This window comes from Fistularia commersonii, chromosome 32, assembly GCF_037954325.1.
Source record: "Fistularia commersonii isolate RoL2024-O1a breed Wild chromosome 32, RoL_Fcom_v1.0, whole genome shotgun sequence".
In the NCBI taxonomy this organism is placed as follows: Eukaryota; Metazoa; Chordata; class Actinopteri; order Syngnathiformes; family Fistulariidae; genus Fistularia; species Fistularia commersonii.
Window position 1 is genome coordinate 10327501 of NC_141315.1, and position 24000 is coordinate 10351500.

General features: G+C 40.7%; 1 protein-coding gene across 3 annotated transcripts in view; it reads right to left on the minus strand.

Moving 5' to 3' along the window:
- LOC147215467 (PH and SEC7 domain-containing protein 1-like) overlaps nt 1–24000 on the minus strand; it is a 64622-nt gene that overhangs the window by 19207 nt on the left and 21415 nt on the right. For 2 of the 3 annotated variants that reach the window (XM_086140045.1, XM_086140047.1), the window contains exon 10: nt 22813–22902. In XM_086140045.1, coding sequence (XP_085996171.1) covers nt 22813–22902 — 90 coding nt within the window. Of the gene's footprint in view, nt 1–8090; nt 8499–22812; nt 22903–24000 lie in introns of those variants that run through there. The other variant, XM_086140046.1, reaches the window with a different exon arrangement.

Consider the following 24000-nt stretch of genomic DNA (forward strand, 5'->3'; position numbering starts at 1 on the left):
ACTTATCAGATATTAAGTGCTGCATATATGGAGTGTATTTATACTTATATATGAAAGTAATAGTATACATACTCTACTTTTTAAGCCTAGAAGATTTATGGATGTCGTGAGAGAGGAGGATCCAGAGAATAGGGTTAGATGGAGAAGGTGGAGACCCCTGAAGGGAAAAGCCCAAAGGAAAAGAAGATTTGTCACAGGGGTGCAGGACATGTATGCCCGAGACAAAGTGATGACCGAGAGTTTGGACACGAGCACTCCTCTGTTCGTGTCCGAACCTCGGTGAAGATCTGGGTAGAAGGTTACTGAAGATGCCAGGCAGGAGGTCTAGAGGAAGACCAAAGAGAAGATTTATGGACGTCGTGAGAGAGGATATAAAGGTTGTTGGAGAATAGGGTTAGATTCGCTATGGAGACCCCTGAAGGGAAAAACCCAAAGGAGGAGAAGACGAGTCATTTTTAAGCCGATGTTGATACTTTTTTTGTCCCACTAGCTGAATCCGCTGTTATCTGACGAGAACTTCATGATTCATGTCGACTCCTCCGAACAGGACCAACAGATTGAGAACCAGGACGGACGGTCGGCGAGGAGCCAACCCATCTAATCATAGCTTCTAATCATGAATAGGTTTTTCATTGTATTCACAATTAACATCACATTAGTTTCATTCCCGAAATCGACTACGTCATAAAAGTTATCTGATGTTTCCACGGGTGAAGGTGAAGGTCCCGCTGTCTTCTTGCAGGATTTAATAAAAACCTCCTCTAATAACGTCTTATCCCGTTCATCTCAAGCGTAAAGGGAGTCGGGCGGTGAACAGCGAGGGGGTCGGCGGGGTCGGAGGTCGCGATCCGCCGGGCTCCAGTTCCCCCGCCTTCTACCGGAAAGCAGAAGGAGCTCATGCATTTTAATGGCGGCGGCTCGACGGGACGCAAATCTGAAACGAACCGCTGCCTCTGCAGCACCAAAAGGCCACAAAAATACACCACAAAAATACATTAAAAAATGTGAGATTTAACCCCATTTTTTGGAGATTAAAATTAACCACCAGGATGAATAAAAAAAAAAATGCTTGTTTTTTTTTAAAAAAAAAAAAAAAAAAGCTAAACAATCTGCCAGTTGCAAGAATGCAAGACAGAATGCTTTTTTTTTTTTTTTTTTTGCAATAAAACCGCACAGCTGAAACCGAATTACAATGTATTTGTCAAATGTCTAATATAATTTTACTGGCAGATTATTTTACCACGTAGCTTTAGCGGAACGCACTTTTTTAAAATCAATAAACCGCCAAAATATATGGACGAAAAGAATACTGCTCCAAAATATAACACTAAAATTACACATCCTAGACGTGAATGAATGAAATATTCTTATTTAATACTTTATTCTTTACATAGTTAAATGTGATGACATGAAAATCACACAAAGGTTATCAATGGAAATCAAATGTATTATTTTTTCACAGACGTGTGATTGACTTACATGTTGTTGTTTATTTTTTGGAGCAGTATATTTACCATGTATCTATTTATATAAACATGAAAAAATAAGATGTCACAAAACGAGGGGGCGAAAGAACAGCGATGAAAAATAAAAAATATTTGGTGTTTTAAAGGATGCAATATATTTTATCAGATACAAGTTCATTCTATTCATGTATTAAAGCATTATTATCACTTCTTTTTATTGAAATTATTTATAAAAAAAAAAATCAAGTACATAAATATTTTAGCTCTATTGTTTAGTCGTATTATTTAATGACTTTTTTTTTTTTTTTTTTTTTTCTTACCAGACAAGTTCATGAAAGAGACGGTCTTAGGAAATGATAACATGAAAAATTAAATATTTAAACATAAAAAAAAAAAAGATTTCTACTCAGAACTTTTACTGCAATTATTTTTTTTTGAATGTTGGTTAAAAAAAAAGTATTTATCATCTGACGCGCTCATAGGAACCTGTTTAACTGCTCATAATGATAAAATAAAATACAGCTGATTTATCGGCATGAGCGAATCTGAATTATTTGAGTTTAAGAGCACGATTTTTACATTTTTTTTGCACAAACACGCTTTAAAATGTAATGACAAAAGCATTTTCTGCCTGGACCTGATAACATATATATATATATTCATAAATTAAATTGACATAAAAGTATTGCAGTCGCATATTTTAATTGAAATTATTTATTAAAAAATAAAGTCTATAAATATTTTAGTTCTATTGTTTAGTTGTCTTATTTAATTATTCATTATCACTTTTTTTTACCAGACAAGTTCATAAAAGAGCCGGTCTTAAAAAATGTTAACCTGAATAATTAAAATATTTAATATTAAATAAATAGATTTATATTTAGAACTTTTCATTATAAGAATGTTGTTTAAAAAAAAATTAAAAATTAAATTATCATCTGACGCGCTCATAGGAACCTATTTAACTTCTCATAATGATTTTTACATTTTTCTTTTCTGATAAACACGCTTTAAAATGACATGACGAAAGCATTTTGTGCCCGGACCGGATAATACACATATATATGTTCATATATTAAAATGACGTTGAAGTATTATAATCAGTTATTTTAATTGAAATGATTTTTAAAAAACATAACGTTGCTCCGGCCGGAGGTCCTGGAACCAGAAGGAAGGGAGTGAATAAACCAGGTGGACGGAAGCGAAACGCTGACTGTCACCTTCGCCCACTCGCTTCAGCAGCTTTGAGCTCTGCTTTTTAGCGCTGCCACCTGCTCCTCCGGCCGGGTTCACCTTCGCTCGCGGCTTCATTCGCTCTCGCCGAGGAACCAGATGGCTTTTAGCTTCATCCGACGATCAAAAACCAACTTCCGCTTGCGGTAGAATCACCGAATAAGTCTCATCGAGCGGATTTCGATGATTTTCCGTGCGTTGAATTTGGGCTAACGGGTGGGTTTTATCATTGGCGTCGAGCAGATGCGAGGATTTACTTTCAATAGCGACGTTATTTATGGTTTTTATCGATAATATTTACCGCTTCGCTGTTTAAACCGTCAAGTTCAGTGATCTTTATATTTGTTTTTATCTCAGACGTGGCCACGGCCTCTCCTCGAGGCCGAGGCGAATTGTTTTTCGGGGCGTTTGCGGACTTGTTTTCTCTAAATTTTGTGTCATTACTCGATTGAATCGGAAAGAGGAAACGTCTTCAGGAAACTAAACAAAGTCCAGTTTCCGGGACACGTTAGCGAAGCCAGAAGGTTCCTGGTTATTGTCGCCGAACGCCAAATTGGACGATGTCGCCGAACGAGGCCCTGTGATTGACAGGTGACCGGTTTGATTAAGCTCCGCCCCCAAGCCCAGAGTGACCTGTGATTGGCTTCTGCCCTCCTTTGCATCGTAAACAAAAGAAAAGAAAAATATTGTCGATGAATGTTTGGAGCCAGACCGGATATCTGGGTTATAAATCGTCGCGGTTTGTCAAGTTTGATGAAGCCAGCGAGAAAATAACGTTTTTGGAATTGGCGAATTGAAAAAAGTCGCATCCAAGGTGTCGCAGATCAGCTTCTCTAAAAATTTCTAAACGTGTCTCTCACTTTATTGCACAATAAGTGTATTTATCCCATATTTGAGAAACCAAAAATAATCAAAAATCAGAAAATATGGGCGATGAAACGATCACTCCGATGTGAACAACCCTGAATAAGATTTGTTTTAATGCACGCGTTTAGAAAAATGAAAATAAAAAATAATGCTATTTAATAAAATGTATGAAGCTTTGCATGGATTTCTTGAGATTGAGAGAATAAAAAGAAAAATAATTTTTACATATTTTACATATAATTTCTACGCTTCTCCTTGTGTTTGCTGAACTCTTCCACCTCTTTCAACCCCCTACGTGCAGGAATTTCTCAAAATCTAGATTAAAAAAAAAACCCCAAACCTAAAATCTGCACATTTTCTGCAAAAACGAGTGGAAACTTGTCAGTACCTTCCTCCTCTTCCTCGCCTGCGGGTGGTTCTGTCCGTCCTGAGCTTTGCCCAGCAGGTCCGGGAACACCAGGGGTTTGAGGGACCGGGACCGGGGGGTCCGCGGGTACCGGAAAGGGTCCATCACCCGGAAGTCCCTGCCGTAACGCACCGTGCACAGCGAGCGGGAGCGCAGACGCCCCGCAGAATGCAGGCTGTTGACACCGATCATGGCCAAAAAAATAAAAAATAAAAATAAAGTTCCTCCAGGAAGATCTGAAGCAGAAGGTCCCGGAAGCGACGCAGAGGTGATAAATCCCGCACTTTCCGGTGCTTTTTTTTAAAGTTTAATGCGCCGCGATGGTTTCCGAGGGCTAAAGGTGTGAAACAGAAGGGCGACACAACGCAAAAAAAACACGCACAATGAGCGGGAGGAGGAGGAGGAGGGTTGGACTCCGAGGAGCGTCCACGAACACGGTTCCGTGGGATCACGGGGACGCGCATCCCGCCGGGGAAAGGAAGGTCACCATCATCTCCACCATCATCGGTGCTTCCGGTCACAAGCTCGGCAGGTGTTTCGCAGGGAAAAGAAAAAAAAAATTTAAACGTCGTTTCCGTGCAGAAGCTTCCCAATAAAAAAAACCCTCGTCCTTTTCGGTTCTGTCTTTTTTTTTTTTTTTTTTTTTGCCTCCTCGTCCTGATTTTTTCCCCCGGTTTTCCTCCTTCTTGCAGCCGCCGCCGCCGCCGCCGCTGCTGCTGCTGCTGCGGAGGCGAGGAAATGAAGAGCTGCTTGTGCCCAAAAGAGGCTCTAGCTCTCCCTCCCTCCCTCCCTTCATCCCTCCATCCCTCTCTCTCTCTCCCAGTCATCACACACACATGCAGGGGAGGGGAATGCATGCTTTTTTTAAAAAAAAAATCCACTCGCAATGGCGATTAGCATTCATCTGGAGTCTATTGGGAGGGACTTGTAAGAAATCAGCAGCTCTTATTTACAGTGTGTGTGTGTGTGTGCACGTCTAAAGGTGTGATGCATGAGAACACACACACACACACACACACTTCTGCTTTCATCCGCAAAACGTCTCAGATGTAAAACTCACACATCAGACTGGCGCCATGAATAAATGAATTACACGTGTCTCCATGACAACAAGCAGCGGGTTGATTTGACTTCGGGAAAAGGTTAATTTTAACATTTTTTTTTTTAAATTTTTATACCGGCTGTCGCGATACAAATAATAGATAGCCTGATAAAGATAGCTCTTTAAAAAAAATCATCGGAAATTTCCGACTAAGACGCCCGTGAAAGGTTTGTTTTTGTTTATTTTTTTACACGCTTTTAATATAATTCCCTTTTTTTTTTGACATCTTGCCGTATATTTCTCCAGAGCAGCTCGGAGGGTGACAGAAGAGGTGAACGAGGTGAATCCCCGAGAGAAATATGTCAGATAGATATTGATTCCGGACGCGGATTCGGAGAAACGGTTCCGCGGTTCCCATCATTCAGTCTCTCATCCGGGATCGACGCCTCCGCACCCGCAGCCAATCAGAGCCCTCGCAGAGGCTCGGGGGGCGGGGCTTAAACGGGGCCAGCTGTCAATCAAAAACCCTGCAGACAATCATCAATGAACCTGCTGAATGATTTGGTTTTTGTTTCTTTTTTGAAGGGACTGGAACAGTTATCGATCCGTGGATCGTTTGGTACTGGTCTGCAAAGGACAGCTTTCTTGGTACAAATGTGTTTCATTATTATTAATATTATTGGTTATTTGGAAAGACGACTGTTAAGATAAGATCAACTTTATTGATCCACATGGGGGAAATTCCTTTATCACAGCAGCTTAACACTTATAATGTCAAAAAATATATAAAACAGTAAAAGAAATCTGAATATAAATATAAATAGAGAGACAGAAGATAGCAAGACATCCACAAATGAATAGACAGCAGCAACAACATCTTGGATAATAAATTATCAACAAATAAAAATATAAATATGAAGACAGAGAATTAATATTATTTCTTATAATTTAGTTTATAAGATTTACAATTTAATTCATGTAATTTCATTTTTTATCATCATTTATATAAATTATATAATTATAATATCATGATATAATATATAACTTTATAATTTAATTAATTTCTATATTATTATACTTAGAAAAGAGCACAAAAAACATCTACAAATAAATAGACAGCAGGAACAACAACTGCAACAACATCAGCGATAATAAATTATCAATAAATATAAAGAGAGAATTAAAAATATATTTTTGATAATTTAGCTTATGAAATTTACAATTTAATTTATATAATTTCATTTTTAATAATCATTTATATAAATTATAATATTAGGATATAATATATCATTTTATAATTTTAATTAATTTATATATTTTTTATACTTAGAAAAGAGCACAAAAAACATCTACAAATGAATAGACAGCAGGAACAACAACAGCAACGACATCAGGGATAATAAATGATCTATGATTATAAAGAGAAGAGAATTAAAAATATATTTTTATAATCTATCTTATGACATTTACAATTTAATTTATGTTATTTTAATAATGATTTATATGAATTATAATATAAATATATAATTTATAGTTTTATCTTTTCATCATTTTTTTTTTCTAATTAGAAAATAGCAAAAGAGAAAATAGCACAAAAAAAAACATTACAAATAAATAGACAGCAGAGACAACAACACCATCAAGGATAAGAATGGACAACAGGATGGAAAACAGACGACCAAAACTAAACAACAACATAAACAGAGTGACAATAACAATGACAAGAAGAAAATAAACAAAGTTCAGGCATGACACGTGACTGAGGTTCGCACATCGGCTAGCACGTGCTAGCCCTTGAAAACAAATGAGCCAGAAACAAAAAGAGCTTTTTTTCGAGAGAAAACGAGGAAAGGATGACACCGCAGGAGCGTTGCAGGATGCCAGCAAAAAGAAAATATCAAGATTCCTACCTAAGTTACGAGTTCCTGGCGACAGGTGACACATAAGCTCCGCCCCCGCTAAGTGTTGTTAGCGGTGAACAGCTAGCTAGCTAATGAAGCTATGAAACCCTCAAAACTGTTGCAAATGATGGTGATAACTTCAAATCTCAAGTCAAAGCAGACATTGAGTATTTTTCTTCAAATTAACCTTCAACAAAACATATTTTTTCAGAGTTTAGAATGTTTTGTCGCATGCAGAAATGTCATTTGTTGTCACTTGCACAGTGTAGAAAGGTGTTTCCCTGTACAGTGAAATTCATACTTGGCGCTCCGCAGTGCATTTGGAAACATAGCATGAAGGCAAAAACATAAATATATATTATGTTATTTGCCGTGTTAATTCATTTTAAATTTCAAAGGGGTTGCAACAACTCCAACTGACTCTGCATTCTGGTAAATTGATATTATAGTGCAAGGTTATTGTTATTCTCACTCATGTTTGTGATCCTATCCTTGTTGTTGTTGATGTTTTGGTTGTCTATTCTCACCCTTGCTGTTTTAATTTTCTTCAGTTCTGTTGTTTCTTCTTATCCTTGATGTTGTTGTCCTTCTCTCGACTGTCTTTTTATTCGTGGATGTCTTTAGTTATCTTTGAATTGTCTCTCTATATTTATTTTTATTGATACTATAAGTGTTATGCTGAATGAATTTCCCCAATGGGGATTATGGGGGATTTTAATTCTGCAACAAAAACCAGGAAGTTGTAATTAAAAAAAAAAAACAACAACAGGAACAGTTAAGTGGTTATTGTATTTGGATGTCTTTAAATTTCAAATTAAATGTTTAAATAATAAATGTAATATTTAAATGACCGAAAAGCTTTTTTTTTTTTTTTTTAATTAAGTTTCTAATGAGCAGAGATTTCTATTTCTGATGTTGTATGTAAATTTCTAAAACAAAAAAAAAATGACATGAATAAAATAAGAAACATCTAATTTTAAAATAATGGGGGAATATTTTGCTTTGCATTGAAAAAAAATACAAAAAACAGCACCATTGAGGATAAATCTCATTTTAAAAACAATTCTATTCCTCCTCTGGAGTTCTTTGGTCTTAATATGTAAGTCTTTAATGAGCAGACATTTCTATTTCTGGTATTGTATGTACATTTTTGAAACAAAAAAAAATGACATGAATAAAAATAAGAAAACTATAATTTTAAAACAATTGGGGGCTATTCAACTTTGCAGTGAAAAAAAAAACCTTGAGAATAAATCTAATATCAAAAGCAATTCTATTTTAATTTTTAACTTTTTTATTCCCGCCCGGCTCGGTGTGTTCAGGTCTTCTTTACGAGCTCTGTCACCTTCACTGATTTCAAACCGCGGCCAGAGAGAGGCCGCGGCTAAGCGGACGTTCTCCCCGCTAATGAAATAATAAAAGCGGCGGCCCGTCCCCGGTGACGGCGGCAGCTTTCGGACAAATACCGTCAGGTTGTTGACAATCAGACATGTCAGAGGGTTCCCTCGCCGGCGGCTCTGACTTGATGAGGACGGACAGGAGAGGAGCCGGTCTGAGCCGCCGGGAGACGGCCTGACCTTTCGCTGTGAAACCCAGACAACCAGCGTCAGGACGAGCGTCCTCTCTGACAGGCCGCCTCACAGGGCGGCTCGTCCCGTCCCGGCAGAACCGGCGAGTTCTGACAGAAGCGGGAGGTACAGGCAGAACCGGCGAGTACTAACAGGAACAGGAAGTGTGGACAGAAACAGGATGTGCTGACAGAACTAGGAAGTATCAGAAGCAGAACCAGGAAGTACAGACAGAACCAGGAAGTATGAAAGGACACAGGAAGTGTGGAAAAATCAAGCAAGTGCAAACACAACAAGGAAGCACAGAAAGAACCAGGAAATACAGGCAGAACCAGGGGGTATGGAGAAACTAGCAAGTCCAAACAGAACAAGGAAGAACAGACAGAACCAGGAAGTACTAAAGGAAACAGGAAGTGTGGGCGAAACCAGGAAGTATGGAAAAATTGAGCAAGTATAAACAGAACAAGGAAGTACAGACAGAACCAGGAAGTACTAAAGGAAACAGGAAGTGGGGGCGGAACCAGGAAGTGTGGAAAAATCGAGCAAGTATAAACAGAACAAGGAAGTACAGACAGAACCAGGAAGTATGAAAGGAAACAGGAAGTGTGGAAAAATCGAGCAAGCGCAAACAGAACAAGGAAGCACAGAAAGAAACAGGAAATACAGAAAGAACCAGGAAGTACTAAAGGAATCAGGAAGTGGGGACGGAACCAGGAAGTATGGAAAAATCAAGCAAGTATAAACAGAACAGGGAAGTACAGACAGAGCCAGGAAGTATGGAGAAACTAGCAAGTCCAAGCAGAATCAGGAAGTACAAACAGAGCAAGGAAGTATGAAAGGAAATAGGAAGTGTGGAAAAATCGAGCAAACGCAAACAACAAGGAAGCACAGAAAGAACCAGGAAATACAGGCAGAACCAAGAAGTATGGAGAAACTAGCAAGTACAAACAGATACAGGAAGTACAGACAGAACCAGGAAATACAGGCAGAACCAGGGGGTATGGAGAAACTAGCAAGTCCAAACAGAACCAGGAAGTACAAACAGAGCAAGGGAGGACAGACAGAACCAGGAAGTACTAAAGGAAACAGGAAGTGGGGACGGAACCAGGAAGTATGGAAAAATCGGGCAAGTATGAATAGAACCAGGAAGTACAGCCACAAGCAGAAGGTACTAACAGAAACAGGAAGTACAGACAGAACCAGAAAGTATGGAAATCTAGCAAGTCCAAACAAAACCAGGAAGTACAAACAGAGCAAGGAAGGACAGACAGAACCAGGAAGTACTAAAGGAAACAGGAAGTGGGGACGGAACCGGGAAGTTTAAAAAAATCTAGTAAGCACAAAACAGAAAAAGGAAGTAGAGATAGAACTAGTAAGTACAGCCACAAGCAGAAGGTACTAACAGAACCAGGAAGTACAGGCAGAACCAGCAAGTACTAAGAGAACCAGGAAGTACGGGTAGAACCAGGAAGTACCGGCAGAATCAGGTAGTACTGACAGAAACTTGAAGTACGGGTAGAACAAGGAAGTACCTGCAGGCCCGGCAAGGAATAATAGAAACAGGAAGTTGGGACAGGATCATGAAGAACCAACAGAACCAGCATGTCTGCAAAACTAGCTATTACTCTCACAGTGGATGGTGTGGAAGAAAAACAAGTGACAGAAAATCAGACTGAGTGCGGGGACATGTGGACAGGAAATACAAATAAAATCAATTTTTTAAATATCAAACTATGATAACATATTATGATAACATTATTGATAATTCAGATTTAAATTAATGAATAAATTTACCATATTTTAACATGACATGTAATATATAAGGCTTTTATCTGCTATTTCCAGTCTTGAATAAATAAAAAAAACAACACCTAAACAAGGAACTTCTTTATTTTTTGGATATTTTTCCCCTGATTTTAACGTCACTTCAACTACCAATAACAGATGATCTCTTTAGAAGTCTTTTCAAACCACTTTGAAATATTCCGCTGACACCGATCAGGGGAGGAAAAAAAAAACAAAAAAAAACCTAAACAACCTGCGTTTTAAAATACGCCGTTCCGCTTTCCAGCTGTCCTCCATCAGCTTCTGTCACTCAATATTTCACATCCTGTCTCAAAAAAGAGGCCGGCCTCTGCCGACCTCAGCAGCCGCCAGCCTTCGCGCTCCCTCTCCATCGCACTCCCTGCGTTTTCACAACCGAAAAAAAACCCGGAGCGGATCGGCCCAGAAAAAAAATATATAAACAGCATTTTAATCCCCAGCTTGTTTCGGTCCGGCTGAACCAGAACGGACCGGACGCCGCATTTCGTGTTGGAACGTCCAAAAAAACAGGTGCTACTTATCGTACATGTAAGAACACTCGTGGATTTTCTCATTTCTGCTGCTCGATCGCCATTTTCGGCTGCATATTTCACTACTTCCAGCTTGTAACCTGCAGAATATGATTTTCTTTTCGGTGCCATTTTTGTTCTGCCCTTCTGAGTTGTTTTTATAAGTTAGCACGAATGTTGAAATGATCAATTTTCATAAGTACAGAAGTCGCTGGCAACTTCTTTTTTCACAACCCACTTCTGCCATGACCCCGCCCCCGCTGAATTTTGATTGGTTGGCATGTGTGTGTGACGATCGCCGTTATATTGAAGACACGCAAACACAGACACACACACATCAGAGCAAGAGAGCTCAATTATTTCACACATAAGTCACTCCAGAGTATAAGTCGCACCCCCGGCCAAACTATGAAAAAAAAACGCGACTTATAGTCCGGAAAATACGGTACTCATCGCACAGAGAAACCCCTCAATTTCCTCTTTCACGAGCCTTTAGCAAAACCACCACGCTAACATCCACGCTAACATCCACGCTAACATCCACGCTAACAGCCGGCGAGGCCATCGAGTTCCTTCACATATTTCAAACATGCTGGATCCGGGCGACAGCGGTGACCCCGATTCTTCATTTGCAAAAACAAATAAAGTCTCCCCCTCCTTCGTCGACGCCGCTCGGCGATCGATAACATCGCGGCGGCTAATTACGGCGAGGAGAATGCGGTTCGGCGTCTCCGACGGCGATGTTTTCGCATCGGCAGAATCTCCTCTCCCTGCTGCTCTGAAGCGGGATGGTAACCTACTTCAGAGCATCATTAGCTCCTTCTAGATGCCCTAAGCTCTGGGATGGATAGACAGCAAACAAGAGAGGGAGATAGAACCTGTGCATCGCACAAGAAAGGAATAACATTTTTTCCTCCGAAGCGGCGGCTCGGGCCGCCGGCCAGCCACGTCTCCGGATTCTGCAGGGAGCCTCTTGTTTTTCCAGGCGAGCCGGGAAAAGTTGTTACGACGGAGGTTCTAATCGCTTCTGCCGCAGTCGCCTTGAGGAGCGGGAGATGCTGCAGTGCCGCGACGGCGGCCGATATGAACAAACGCCGAGCACAAAGATTAAATCTAAATAGTTACGGTTTTTCATTATCGCTCTCCGGTATCAACGCGGCGCACGAGGCGGTGGGTTTTCAATGAACTCCAGATGTGGCGAAATCAATGATGTCCGACTGAATATTGATTGACCTCCCGGTCGTAACGTGGAGGCGCTTGAGATCATAAACCGCGTTCAGATGACGCGCGTGATGTTTACCGGTTACGGTTAGCTGACGCTGGGACCCCCTGGAGGTTTGGGATCGGTTTCTGGTAGAAAAGATGGTATCAACCACGTCTACTGTGGTGTACGATGGGAGTCGGAGACGCGGGAAGGAGCTGTGTTGAGACGCATTTTGTAATAACAGTGCATTTTGTTATAAACATCCAAAATGTAAGAACTTTTTCATTTCGTTTTGTAATGAAGTCACATTTTGTAATAAACTGACCCAACACATTTTGTAAAAAAATTTGCCGCATTATGTTATAAGTTATTACCTATTGAGAAGATTATTACAAAATGTACTTGCAACTTTTTTTATTCTCTAGGAAATGTAATAACATGGTGCATCATGTGAAGCAAAGCAATTCTGAAGCATAGGTTATTTGTTTGTTAATTGTATTTTATTTTACTTTAAAGTATTTGTAAAAGCTAGGCCTATTATTAGTATCCCTGTATTAGCCTAGTAGCAGTACTTAGCAATTACTATCAGTACACTATTCAAAGGTTGCATTAACAGAGAATATTCTATAAATTCCATGTTATTACATTTCCTAGAGAATAAAAAACTTGCAAGTGCATTTTGTACATGTAACATGGAATTTATAGAATATTCTCTGTTAATACAACCTTTGAATAGTGTACTGATACACTACACAACAAGCAGTTCTTCATTTTTTTTTTGGTCTGAGGTTATTTTTTTAACTCCTGGGGTTTTTAAAGGGAAGCTTGGACGGTTTTTCTTTTTGTGAAGTTAAAAATACCTCACCTTCTTCTGTAAACTAATACGAACACAGCAACTTCATTTTCTTTTTTTTTTTTTTTTTTTAGCCGAACTAGTAGTGCTTTCGTCCGAAAGCCCTCCGTGTTCATGTGTTCACAAAGCTGAAATGCAGAAAGCAAAAGAGCCTGCTGAAGGACATAATCACCCAACCAGGACCACGAGCGTTCATTTAGATGGAAAACAAGATCCAGGTTGTAATTGATCACAATTTTCCTCCCCCGCGTTTCCATCGCAGCTAACGGAGAACATGTAGGCGCTGCCAGATGGGAGGAAATATCCTCCCATTATCAAGGAGGAAACACACCGATGGAGACAAACAGATCTCTGAAGGCGAACTGGCAGCTGCTTGACCTCGGCCGCCATCAGGTCAGGTCTGCGGGATAAATCTCCTGTTCTTGCTCTCCAAAGGTCTCTGCCAGGCTCCGAGAACATAGCAGAAGTTGCACCGGGTCGTAAGGAACATATGGCGCTAAGCTAATGCATGAATTAATGCTGCTCTGCTCAGGGACAAAACAAAACCGCTCCACTTCGGGCTACAAAGGCTCGCCTGGAAAGAAAAAAAATGTAAAACGATGATGCTTTTCAAGCTTTTCACAACAGAATACAAATACTCCGCGGTCTACTTCTTCATTGCTAATGCAAGAAGAATCCAGCGCGCAGCAGAAGGTGAAGCTAAAGAGCTGAATTTAAAATGGCAGGTCTCAGGATCTATGAAGAACCGGTCTAATCCTTGGATAGCAAACGCTAGCAACTAGCATCACAACTGAGAGACATTCAGTTTCACGCGGAGACGCTGTTGTTTCCTGTCGGCTACGAGAATTGAGTCACGCAAACCCCATGTAAAATCTGTGTATCGTCTGCAAACAAAATGCAAAAATAAATGTATTTTTTGTTCCACAGCAAAAATTGTTAGCTGCCATATTAGCACAAATTGATTCTTCTCTTCCTACATTCTCACAGCTGTTTTCAAAAATCCCACATAGCTCTGACCGTGAAGCTAAAGAGCTGAATTTAAAATGGCAAGTCTAAGGATCGATGAAATATCGGTCTAATCCTTGGATAGCTAACGCTAGCAACTAGCGTCACAACTGAGAGACATTCAGTTTCATATGGAGACGCTGCTGTTTCCTGTCGGCTACGAGAATTGAGTCGATGCTCCCTAGTCACGTAAATCCCATGTAAAATCTGTGTATCGTCTGCAAACAAAATGCAAAAATAAATGTATTTTTTGTTCCACAGCAAAAATTGTTAGCTGCTATTTTAGCACAAACTTCTCTTCCTACATTCTCACAGCTGTTTTCAAAAATCCCACATAGCTCTGACCGTGCAAACAAGTTGTGAAATAGAAATCGGAAAAACAAAACAAAACAAATTCACTTCTTAATGAGAATTCTTCTTTGGTATCTTAGGATGTTTTAGTTGTGAAGTTCGTCAATAAAGTAAGCGGATTAAGCTAAATTCATTTTTTCCTCAACAGATGACTGCTGCCATGCTGGATGTTAGCTAGCATTAACTCTAAAGCATACACAGCCTGTTGCTTAACAACAGTCTTTCATTAAATTAGTTTATGGTTTGAAAATAGCTTTTCTCAAAGTATCTTTGCTGAGTCATTTTGGTGCAACATGTCCACAGTTGTCATAGAAATCTTTAGTTCCACTCAAACACAAGCGTTCACGTTTATCTCTCGTCCGTTTCGGCATCGTGGAAACGTCCGATCATTTGGACCCGACCGGCCGCTAACCTCTAGAGCAGGTGAGCCATAAAAGCCAAATATTTCTAAATATTTCATCGAGAGCCGTGTAGTATTTTAAACGTAAAATAAATTAAAGAAGTCTAACTTTTAATGCGACCTCTGGTGCCGCATGGATTTGTTCGAAGCGCCGCTTTATATTTGACCGTTTCATCGATGCAATTTTACCATTACGTATTAGACGAACCGCACAAGGATAAACGAGTTGGCGATCTGATCAAATTAATTTTAGAATGAATAAAATTAAAATTAATTTCCTCACCTTTACGACGAACCGGACGCGCTCGGAAGCGACGAAATTTATCTTCAAATTTATCTTCAAAACTAATTTCTGTTTACTTTAAAATGACACAGCATGATTTAGAAATATCACAAGTATTTTAAAATCAGTTCCATCACCGGATGAGCCATAGGTTCCCGAGAGTCTGGAGTCACGTGACCCCCGTGTTTTATGGCCTTAAATTTAAGGTAAAAGGGATTTGAAAGGTAAAAGAAGCCGACAGACGTAGAAGGTATCAGCGGAGAGCGCTGGGAACTTCAGCAGATTGCTCCATTCTGCTCCTCCATTGTGGCGCTAATGGGAAACATATCGCGGGGTTTAATCGTAAGAGGCTGAAGTGGCTGAGGGTGAGGAGCGAGGGATGAGCGGGCGGAGCCGCGGAAAAATAAATGAAGCAAAAATATAAATAAAGACATAAAGGAGACGGAGAAGAAAGGGGCGAATCGGTGAGGAAGGTGGAGGAAGGTGTCGTGGGGATGCAAAGTCCCCGTGATTGTTTTCCAGTTCAGCAAGCAGCAGATTCTGTTCGACTCGAGGTCGGATCCGCTCTTATCTGGCCTGCAGAGCTTCTACGTTCGTCTTTTATTAAATCATTCAAAAAATAAACCCGGGGCGCCGGGAGAGACTCTACTGATTTCCATTCAGCGATATTATTACCACGGGTTTACACGGCGCCTCCTATTCTGAGCATAATAACTTTGAGTAAGATGTATAAAACTGTGATTCAGGATCATCAACCCCCTTTTAAACTCGTGGGCAGGAAAACTAAAACAACTGTGATGAGTGATTGACAGGCGAGTTCATCTTCTTCTTCTTCTCCTTTGGGCTTTTACCTTCGGGGGTCGCCACAACAAATCCCCCATCTCCAGCTACCTTCATATCGTCTCTCACTACATCCATCAATTCTTCTCTTTGGTCTTCCTCTAGACCTCCTGCCTAGCAGTTCCCCCTTTAGCAACCTTCTACCCAGATCTTCACTGTGGTTTGGACACGAACAGAGGAGTGCTCATGTCCAAACCATCTCAGTCATCACTTTGTCTCGGGCATACATGTCCTGCACCCTTGTGACAATTTCTTCTTTTTCTTTGGGCTTTTCCCCTCAGGGGTCTCCACCTTCTCCATCTAACCCTATTCTCTGGATCCTCCTCTCTCACACCAACTACCTTCATATCCTCTCACTACAACCATAAATCTTCTCTTTGGTCTTCCTCTAGACCTCCAATTCCAGACTCCGTCTACCAATATATTCACTCTCCCTCCTCTGTCCATGACCCAACCATCTCAGTCTGGCTTCTCTGACCTTCTCTCCAAAACATCTAACATGTGCTGTTCCTCTGATTGACTCATTCCTGATCCTATACATCCTCGTCACTCCCAAAGAGGACCTTAGCATCTTCATCTCTGCGACCTCCAGCTCTGCCTCCTGTCTCACCACTGTCTCTCCACCTTTCCTTTCATTCTGGCCGATAGTCGTCTATCTCTTGGTACCCCTGACACTTTTCTCCACCCATTCCAACCTGCTTGAATCCGTCTCTTCACCTCTTTTCCAAACTCTCCGTTGCTCTGGACTGTTGACCCCAAGTACCCGAAATCCTCCAACTTCTTGATCTCCACTCCCTGTAGCCTCACCGTTCCACCCGAGTTCTTCTCATTCACACACATATATTCTGTCTTGCTACAACTAACTTTCCAGAGCATACCTCCACCTCTCTAGATTTTCCTCTACCTGTTCTCTGCTCTCACTGCGGATCACAATGTCATCCGCAAACATCATGGTCCATGGGGACTCCTGTCTAACCTCATCTGTCAGCCTGTCCATCACCACTGCGAACAAGAAGGGGCTCAGAGCTGATCCCTGATGGAGTCCCACCTCCACCTTGAACCTCTCTGTAACCCCTACAGCACACCGCACCACTGTCTCACAGGGAGCATACATGTCCTGCACCAGTCTAACATAATTATTGGCCACTGTAGATTTCCTCATACAATACCTTAGTTCCTCTCTTGGCACCCTGTCATATACTTTTTCAAGGTCTACAAAAACTCAATGCAGCTCCCTCTGGCCTTCTCTGTACTTTTCTATTAGCATTCTCAACGCAAATACTGCATCTGTAGTACTCTTTCTAGGCATGAAGCCATACTGCTGTTCACAAATGTGACAGCCGAGTTAATGCTAATGCATTACTTGAAAAAAGGCTCAATTCAGCCAAAAAAAAAAGTGTTTTTTTTTTTTTTTTTTTTTTGTTTTGTTGTGTTTTGTTTTTGCAGTTTCTCTGATTTCCATCAGAGACTTTACCCGATTTCCTTAAAATATATGACCGTGCCCCATATTTACATCCAGTTTCACAAGAAAGTTGTCAATTACAGGGGGAGATTGGAAAAACTCTCACATTTCCAGATGCCAATTGAAATATCAACCGTTTCGCTCTTGAACAAAGAGATGAGAATGAACCGCCGAAAAATAAAAGAAATATGAGAAACCACCTTTGTGGATTCGGCACCTACAAAAACACTTGTTGTCCATAAAAAAGGAGGTAGAAACAGAAGAGCGGGTGCTGATTGAGAGTGAACACGGGTTAACACGTGAATAAAAATAAATGAAGGGTGGGATTTCTGTAATGTACTTACTGCACACACACACACACACACACACAGATACAAGCAGGGGGAATGGCAGGACAAGAAAATGAGCGGAGGAAATGAGCATTACGAAGGACGGCAAGGGAGGAACGAGGGTCATTTTGTAGCAGGAAATGATGGGGCGATAAAGGAAAATAGAGCGAAATGTCCCCTCCGAGTTCAAACCGAGTGTTTGCCGAGGGGAAAACACGATATATCAGCCGACCAGAGCGGCATTTATTGGTCGGTGGAAGTCATTTAAAAACTGAAGATAAATTATTGACGGGCAACAGGGTGAGACCTGATGGTAACTAACAAGGTTAGGAAGTCCTGCACCAATCATAATCAAATAATGTCCAATATAACCCAGCTGAATTTGTTTTAATTAAGATGAATAATATTACTGGCAACATCAGCTCATGAGCTGTTCTTTTGTTCTCATGAGTCAGTTCTTTTGTAAATTAATTTCACTTTTAATTCTTAAGCATTGGGAAATAATCATCGAAATTACCTTAAAATAGGGATCGAGAAATAAGAAATAAATTAGATGAAATTAAGCATTTAATCACATGGAAAAATTATGAGAAATTTCCACAAAAAAAAAAAAAAGAGCAGGAAATTGTCTGATAATCTGGGAGAAATTAGCCTAAAAATCAACACAATTAAGTTGACAAATTTAAGCGGCTTATGACTTGAAAATATTGAATATTAGTGGAAAAAAAAAAAACGGAATGACATAAAACAACCCAAACAATGGCAAAAAATATAAAACAATCTGTGAAAATATATAATCTAATCTAATCCTCAATAAAACTTCAGTAAATGACCTGAAATTATGCATTCAATTACATGGAAAAGTGATGAGAAACCGGCTTAAATTCTGTTTAAAAAAAATGTCCCTAAAATTCAACACAATTAATTTTAACATTTTTAGCAGCTTATGATGTTAAAATATTTGAATATTAGCAAAAAAAAAAAAAAAAAAAAAAAAACGACAGAAAAAAAAACTAAAAATATGAAAGCAAACAATCTGTGAAAATATATCATCTAATCTAATCCTCAAAAAACATCAGTAAATGACCTGAAATTATGCATTTCATCTAATGGAAAAATTATGAGAAACCGGCTTAAATTCTCCTTTGAAAAAAAAAAGAAAATAAGACCAGCAGGGAGAAATGTGCCTAAAATTCAACACAATTAATTTGAACATTTGAAGCAGCTTGTGAATTAAAAATATTTGAATATTAGCAAAAAAAAAAATGACAGAAACAACCCTAAAAATATGGAAGCCAACAATCTGTGAAAATATATCATCTAATCTAATCCTCAAAAAACATTAGTAAATGACCTGACATTATGCATATAATTAAATGGAAAAATTATGAGAAACTTGCTTAAATTCTGCTTTAAAAAAAAAGAAAATAAGACCAGCAGGGAGAAATGTGCCTAAAATTCAACACAATTAATTTGAACATTTGAAGCAGCTTGTGAATTAAAAATATTTGAATATTAGCAAAAAAAAAAATGACAGAAACAACCCTAAAAATATGGAAGCAAACAATCTGTGAAAATATATCATCTAATCCAATCCTCAAAAAACATCAGTAAATGACCTGACATTATGCATTTAATTACATGGAAAAGTGATGAAAAACTGGCTTAAATTCTGCTTTAAAAAAAAAAGGAAATAAGATCAGCAGGGAGAAATGTGCCTAAAATTCAACACAATTAATTTGAACATTTTAATCAGCTTATGACGTAAAAATATTGGAATATTAGCTAAAAAAAAAAAAATTTAAAAAAAGGGAACGACACGAAACAACCCTAAAAATATGAAAGCAAACAATCTGTGAAACTATATCATCTAATCTAATCCTCAAAAAAAGATCAGTAAAACACATTTTATCGGTCCCGGCGATAAAAACGACGGAGTGCTTTCACGAATCACACCATCGCCGAGAGACGAGACCGAGAGCTTCGGCGAGCGGCGGAGGAGTCGTCTTCGGGGGAGGGGGAGGTGAAAGCACGGAGATAAAGGTGGCGCGTCTCGGTCTCGGAGGCAGAGATTAAACGGCGCCGCGGCCAAACAGAGGCGAGATAAGCAGCGAGGAGAGAGAGTCGGGCGGAGAGCCGAGGAACGGGGGAAGCAAAGTGCGTCCGCGGGCTACAGAAACCGGAGGAGCTTCATTGACGGAGAATAAAAGAGCGCGAGGAAAGTGAACGCGTGATTAAAAAGACGGCATTAATGAAACAGCTGGTGCACGACCGTGGGCTCGGTAGCCCGCTCTGCTCCTCGACGGCCTCACGCCGCTTCATGCATTAAAGATGCCCCGTCGGCCCCCGGGGGCCTCCGGGGGCCTCCGGGGGGGGCCGCCGGCATGCTGATGGACAGCGCCGCTAACGATGCTAATCAGCGGATGATTGGATTGTTTGGCCGCGAGCTTTGGGTCCCACAGCTGGATCGGGAGGACGGTCTAATCCAGGGTTTGTCAACGTTTGACTCGCCCGGCCCCCGCCGACCCCGACGTTACCTTACAAACTCGTTTTCGACGAGGGCTACATTAGCATAACGGTCGCCCTCAATGGGGCAAATGCAACTAAATGTAATGTAAAATTAATGTAACTACTCCTTAATGTCCCTCCATCTGCATCAGCTTTTTTTTTCTCTTTCTCGATCTAATGGCGGTCACTTGGCGAGGCACATGATCGGCGGGAATGGGGGGGGAAAGCTCTTAGGCGCTTCGTCCGGTTACGAGCCCACTGAGGTGCCTGTGATATTTGTGGTAAAGATGGAACGAGCCGTGTCGTCATGCGCGAAGAAACGGCTTGGTGTTCCACGCTGTCTGACAAACATCAGCCTCCGTGGCAAAGGAGTCCATGAGCTGCCCTTCGTAAGCCTCGCCGAAGAGTACAAGTCATCTAAAGTGAGGCTCCAAATGACCCTAAAGGACTCCAAAGATCGGACAGAAGTGGACTACATCCGATGCGGTGCACAACGCCGTCTAGGCCTTAAGGGGGCGGGTCCAGTTGGGAAGAGGAGGCTTGGCACAAGGCTTCCACAGCAGAAAGGAGGAAAATGGTGGTCGAGGAGGTCCATTGCCTGGAGGAGGCTAATAGAACTGCAAAGGCTGTTTCTCTGGCTAAGCAGAGGCAATGGATGAAACGGCAAGGTCTTGAGAGGAGAAAGCTCAGCTGAAGGGAGCTCTAGGAGATGGAGGCGAATAACCTAAGCTTCATCATCCAAGCTACTTATGATCTACTCCCGTCGCCAAGAAATCTCCACCAGTGGTATGTTGAGGACCCAACCAGTGCCACTTTATTTAAAATACAAACGGACCGGTTGCAAGAGCAGTCTCGCACGAGGACGTTACACCTGGAGGCACCTCCTGGCGTTGAAGTGTACTGGAGCGGTACTGGAGAACAAGAGCCTAACCATCCTCTCATCGTACTCAAACCTGGAAAGCTAGCCAAGGTCTGAGATTGGAAAATTAGCATTGACATTGGCCAGTGACTAATTTTTCCCACAGAAATTGCATCCACTACCCAAAGGCCAGATTTGGTACTTTGGTCCCCATCACTATCACCCGTCAGATGCACTTAAAATCCTTACATTTTCTCAAAAATCATCCATGCGCCTCATAATCCAGTGCGCCTTATTCTTGTTGTGCTTACTGATCTCCGACCAATTTTATGCGGTACACTGCACTCCATCATCCGTCAAAATGTTTTTACATTACATTACATTTCAGTCATTTGGCAGACGCTTCTATCCAAAGGCTCTCACAAGAAGTGCAGTTCAGTCAGCGAAGATCCGAAGTACCAGTAGTCGGAAGTCAGAAGTGACCACTCAACCAAATAGCCATCTCAGAACCATATACAAACATACCTTCATTTCATCCTTGTTTTTTTCTTTTTGTTTTTATTTTTTGGCGGGGAGTTGGGGGCTAAGTTGATCAGTAGGGTAGTGCTTGTTGAGGAAGTATGTTTTCAGCTCAAGGCGAAAGATGGGCAGCGACCCCGCTGTTCTGACCTTTTTCGGGAGTTCGTTCCACCACTGAGGAGCCGAGACCGGTTTGATCTGCGGTGGCAGATCGGAGGGGACGGGTAGGGGCATGTGGCTCGACCATATTCTGGAGATAAGACGGGGGCTGGTCGGAAAGCCCCTGGGACTTGGACTTGATCCGGGGGGCTACCGGGAGCCAGTGAAGGGACATAAGAAGGGGAGTTGTGTTGGAGAATTTTGGACGGTCCAACACCAGGCGGGCTGCCGCTTTCTGAATAAGCTCCAGAGGCCTGATGGTCGCCGCTGGGCCACAGGCAAGGAGGGAGTCGCTGTAATCCAAGCGACTTTGTCAAGTGGCCAAACCCCTCCGCTTGATTGGTTATCGGACCGTTCCCACCTGACACGGGGACGCAGATGACTAATTATGTAGTGCTGGAATACAATGTTGTTCCAGCCTCACCCCAACTTCAGGTGTCCACTATCACTGGCACCTTCGGTATGTTCTGTGCTTCAACAGAATATCACTGTACATTCGTGTGGATGACGATCCCAAAACATGCTTACGAAGCAGAATTCAAACTCCATGCTATCAGTCACGCAGTAGATGATGGGAATGGAGCAGCCGCCAAAGAATTCAACATGAATGGATCAACGGCAGGAAAATGGAGGAAGCAAGAAGATGAAGTGCGCCAAATAAAGAAGAGTTTCCCAGGGAACAACAAGAGATGGCCACAGTTTGAGGACAAAAGTGAACAGCGGGTTATTGAATGAGCGAATGACTTGAATAAAGTTGGACTAAACTGCTTTACATACCGTATGTTTTATCAAGCGCCTTATAATGCAGTGCGCCTTATATATGAAAACAAACCCCGTTCATTGATATCGCACCTTATGGGCCACAAATAGGTCAGATAGTAACGCGTTATATTTTATCTACTTTGAAAACGCTTCCGATCACTTTCCTCCACGACTCGTTCGTCAGGTGACCCGAAGTTCTCGCACCCCCTTATTCCTCCTCACAATCATCCATCTCCTTCGGTCACATAACAACCGCGACAGCCGGACGGGACCAGGAAGCGGCGAGCCCAGGCAGGCCTGTGATTGGACGCCTCGGGAGACGAGGCGGACGCCAGCTGGCAGCGAGTTTGGGCCGGAGCGCCGGGCTCGGATGCTCAGATCTTAGCGACACACAATCAAGGGTGTGTGTGTGTGTGTGTGTGTGTGTGTGTGTGTGTTATTTCAGACCGGAGGGGAGCTTACTTTGAGCAGATCTTTCGGAAAGTCCTGGCCGTCGTTCAATCCTTCCAGGTTGCAGATGAACTGCGTGCTCGACATCCTCTTACCGATGTTCTGGAAGACGAGAAATATATGTTTTTTTTTTTTTCCTCATTTCAAACACAATTCGCTCCCCATTTTTTCATTTAAGGCGCAAGTGTAAAAATCCTCGCATGGAAAGGACGTAACTACGTCGCTCGACACACGGCGTTGTGTCATTTTAAGAATATATTTTTACCTGAATTCTCAGATTTTTTTTTTTAATGATCCAAAAGATGATATTGCAGCGAACGAATTTCCCAACGAGGGATTATTAGAGGATAAATTATAATAATTATTATTATGAAAAAAATATACATAAATAAAGAATATATTTGTACCTAAATTCTAAGATTTTTTTAAATAATCAAAAAGATGATGGGTTAATTGCAGAGAATGAATTTCCCCACAAAGAATTAAAACAGGATAAATTGTTATAATCATTATGATTAAAACAACACATTAATGAAAAAAAAATAAACATTTTTTTGAAGAAATAAAAAAAATATATATATATATATATATATATATATATGTATTAATATATATATTTAATTATTTATTTATTTATTGATGCGTTTTTTTTTATATATTTTTTTATTTTATATATATGTATTTACATATATATATATATATATATATATATATATATATATATATATATATATATATATAAATATATATATTAAAAATGATCTGAAAGTGTGCAAGAATTCATCTTGGGCGTCGCGATCAAAATTTAAAGCCGAAATTGGGAGGAAAAAAAAGATTGCAGTTAATCTGGTAGATTGACAGTGTTCAAATGAAAAAGATAATTGTTTATTTACTTGTGCATAAAATATGTTTGATGATGTAGATGAGCAGGAAATTACCTATAAATGAGATAATAAATATTCATAAGCTAAAAATCCCACGACACAACCTTACAATCACACTTTTACACAAACCATAACATGCTTATTATCTTTCGCGAGTGTGAAACCATCAACCGCTCGTTTAATTCCGATCTTTCTTCACTTGATGAACGTATTCATGGGAACAAAATCCTCTTTGCGACGTCATCGGCCTGATTACCAGGCGTCAGAAAGGCCCGGATCGGACTGACAGGTTTATCTGTTTTGGTTAGAAGCTCCC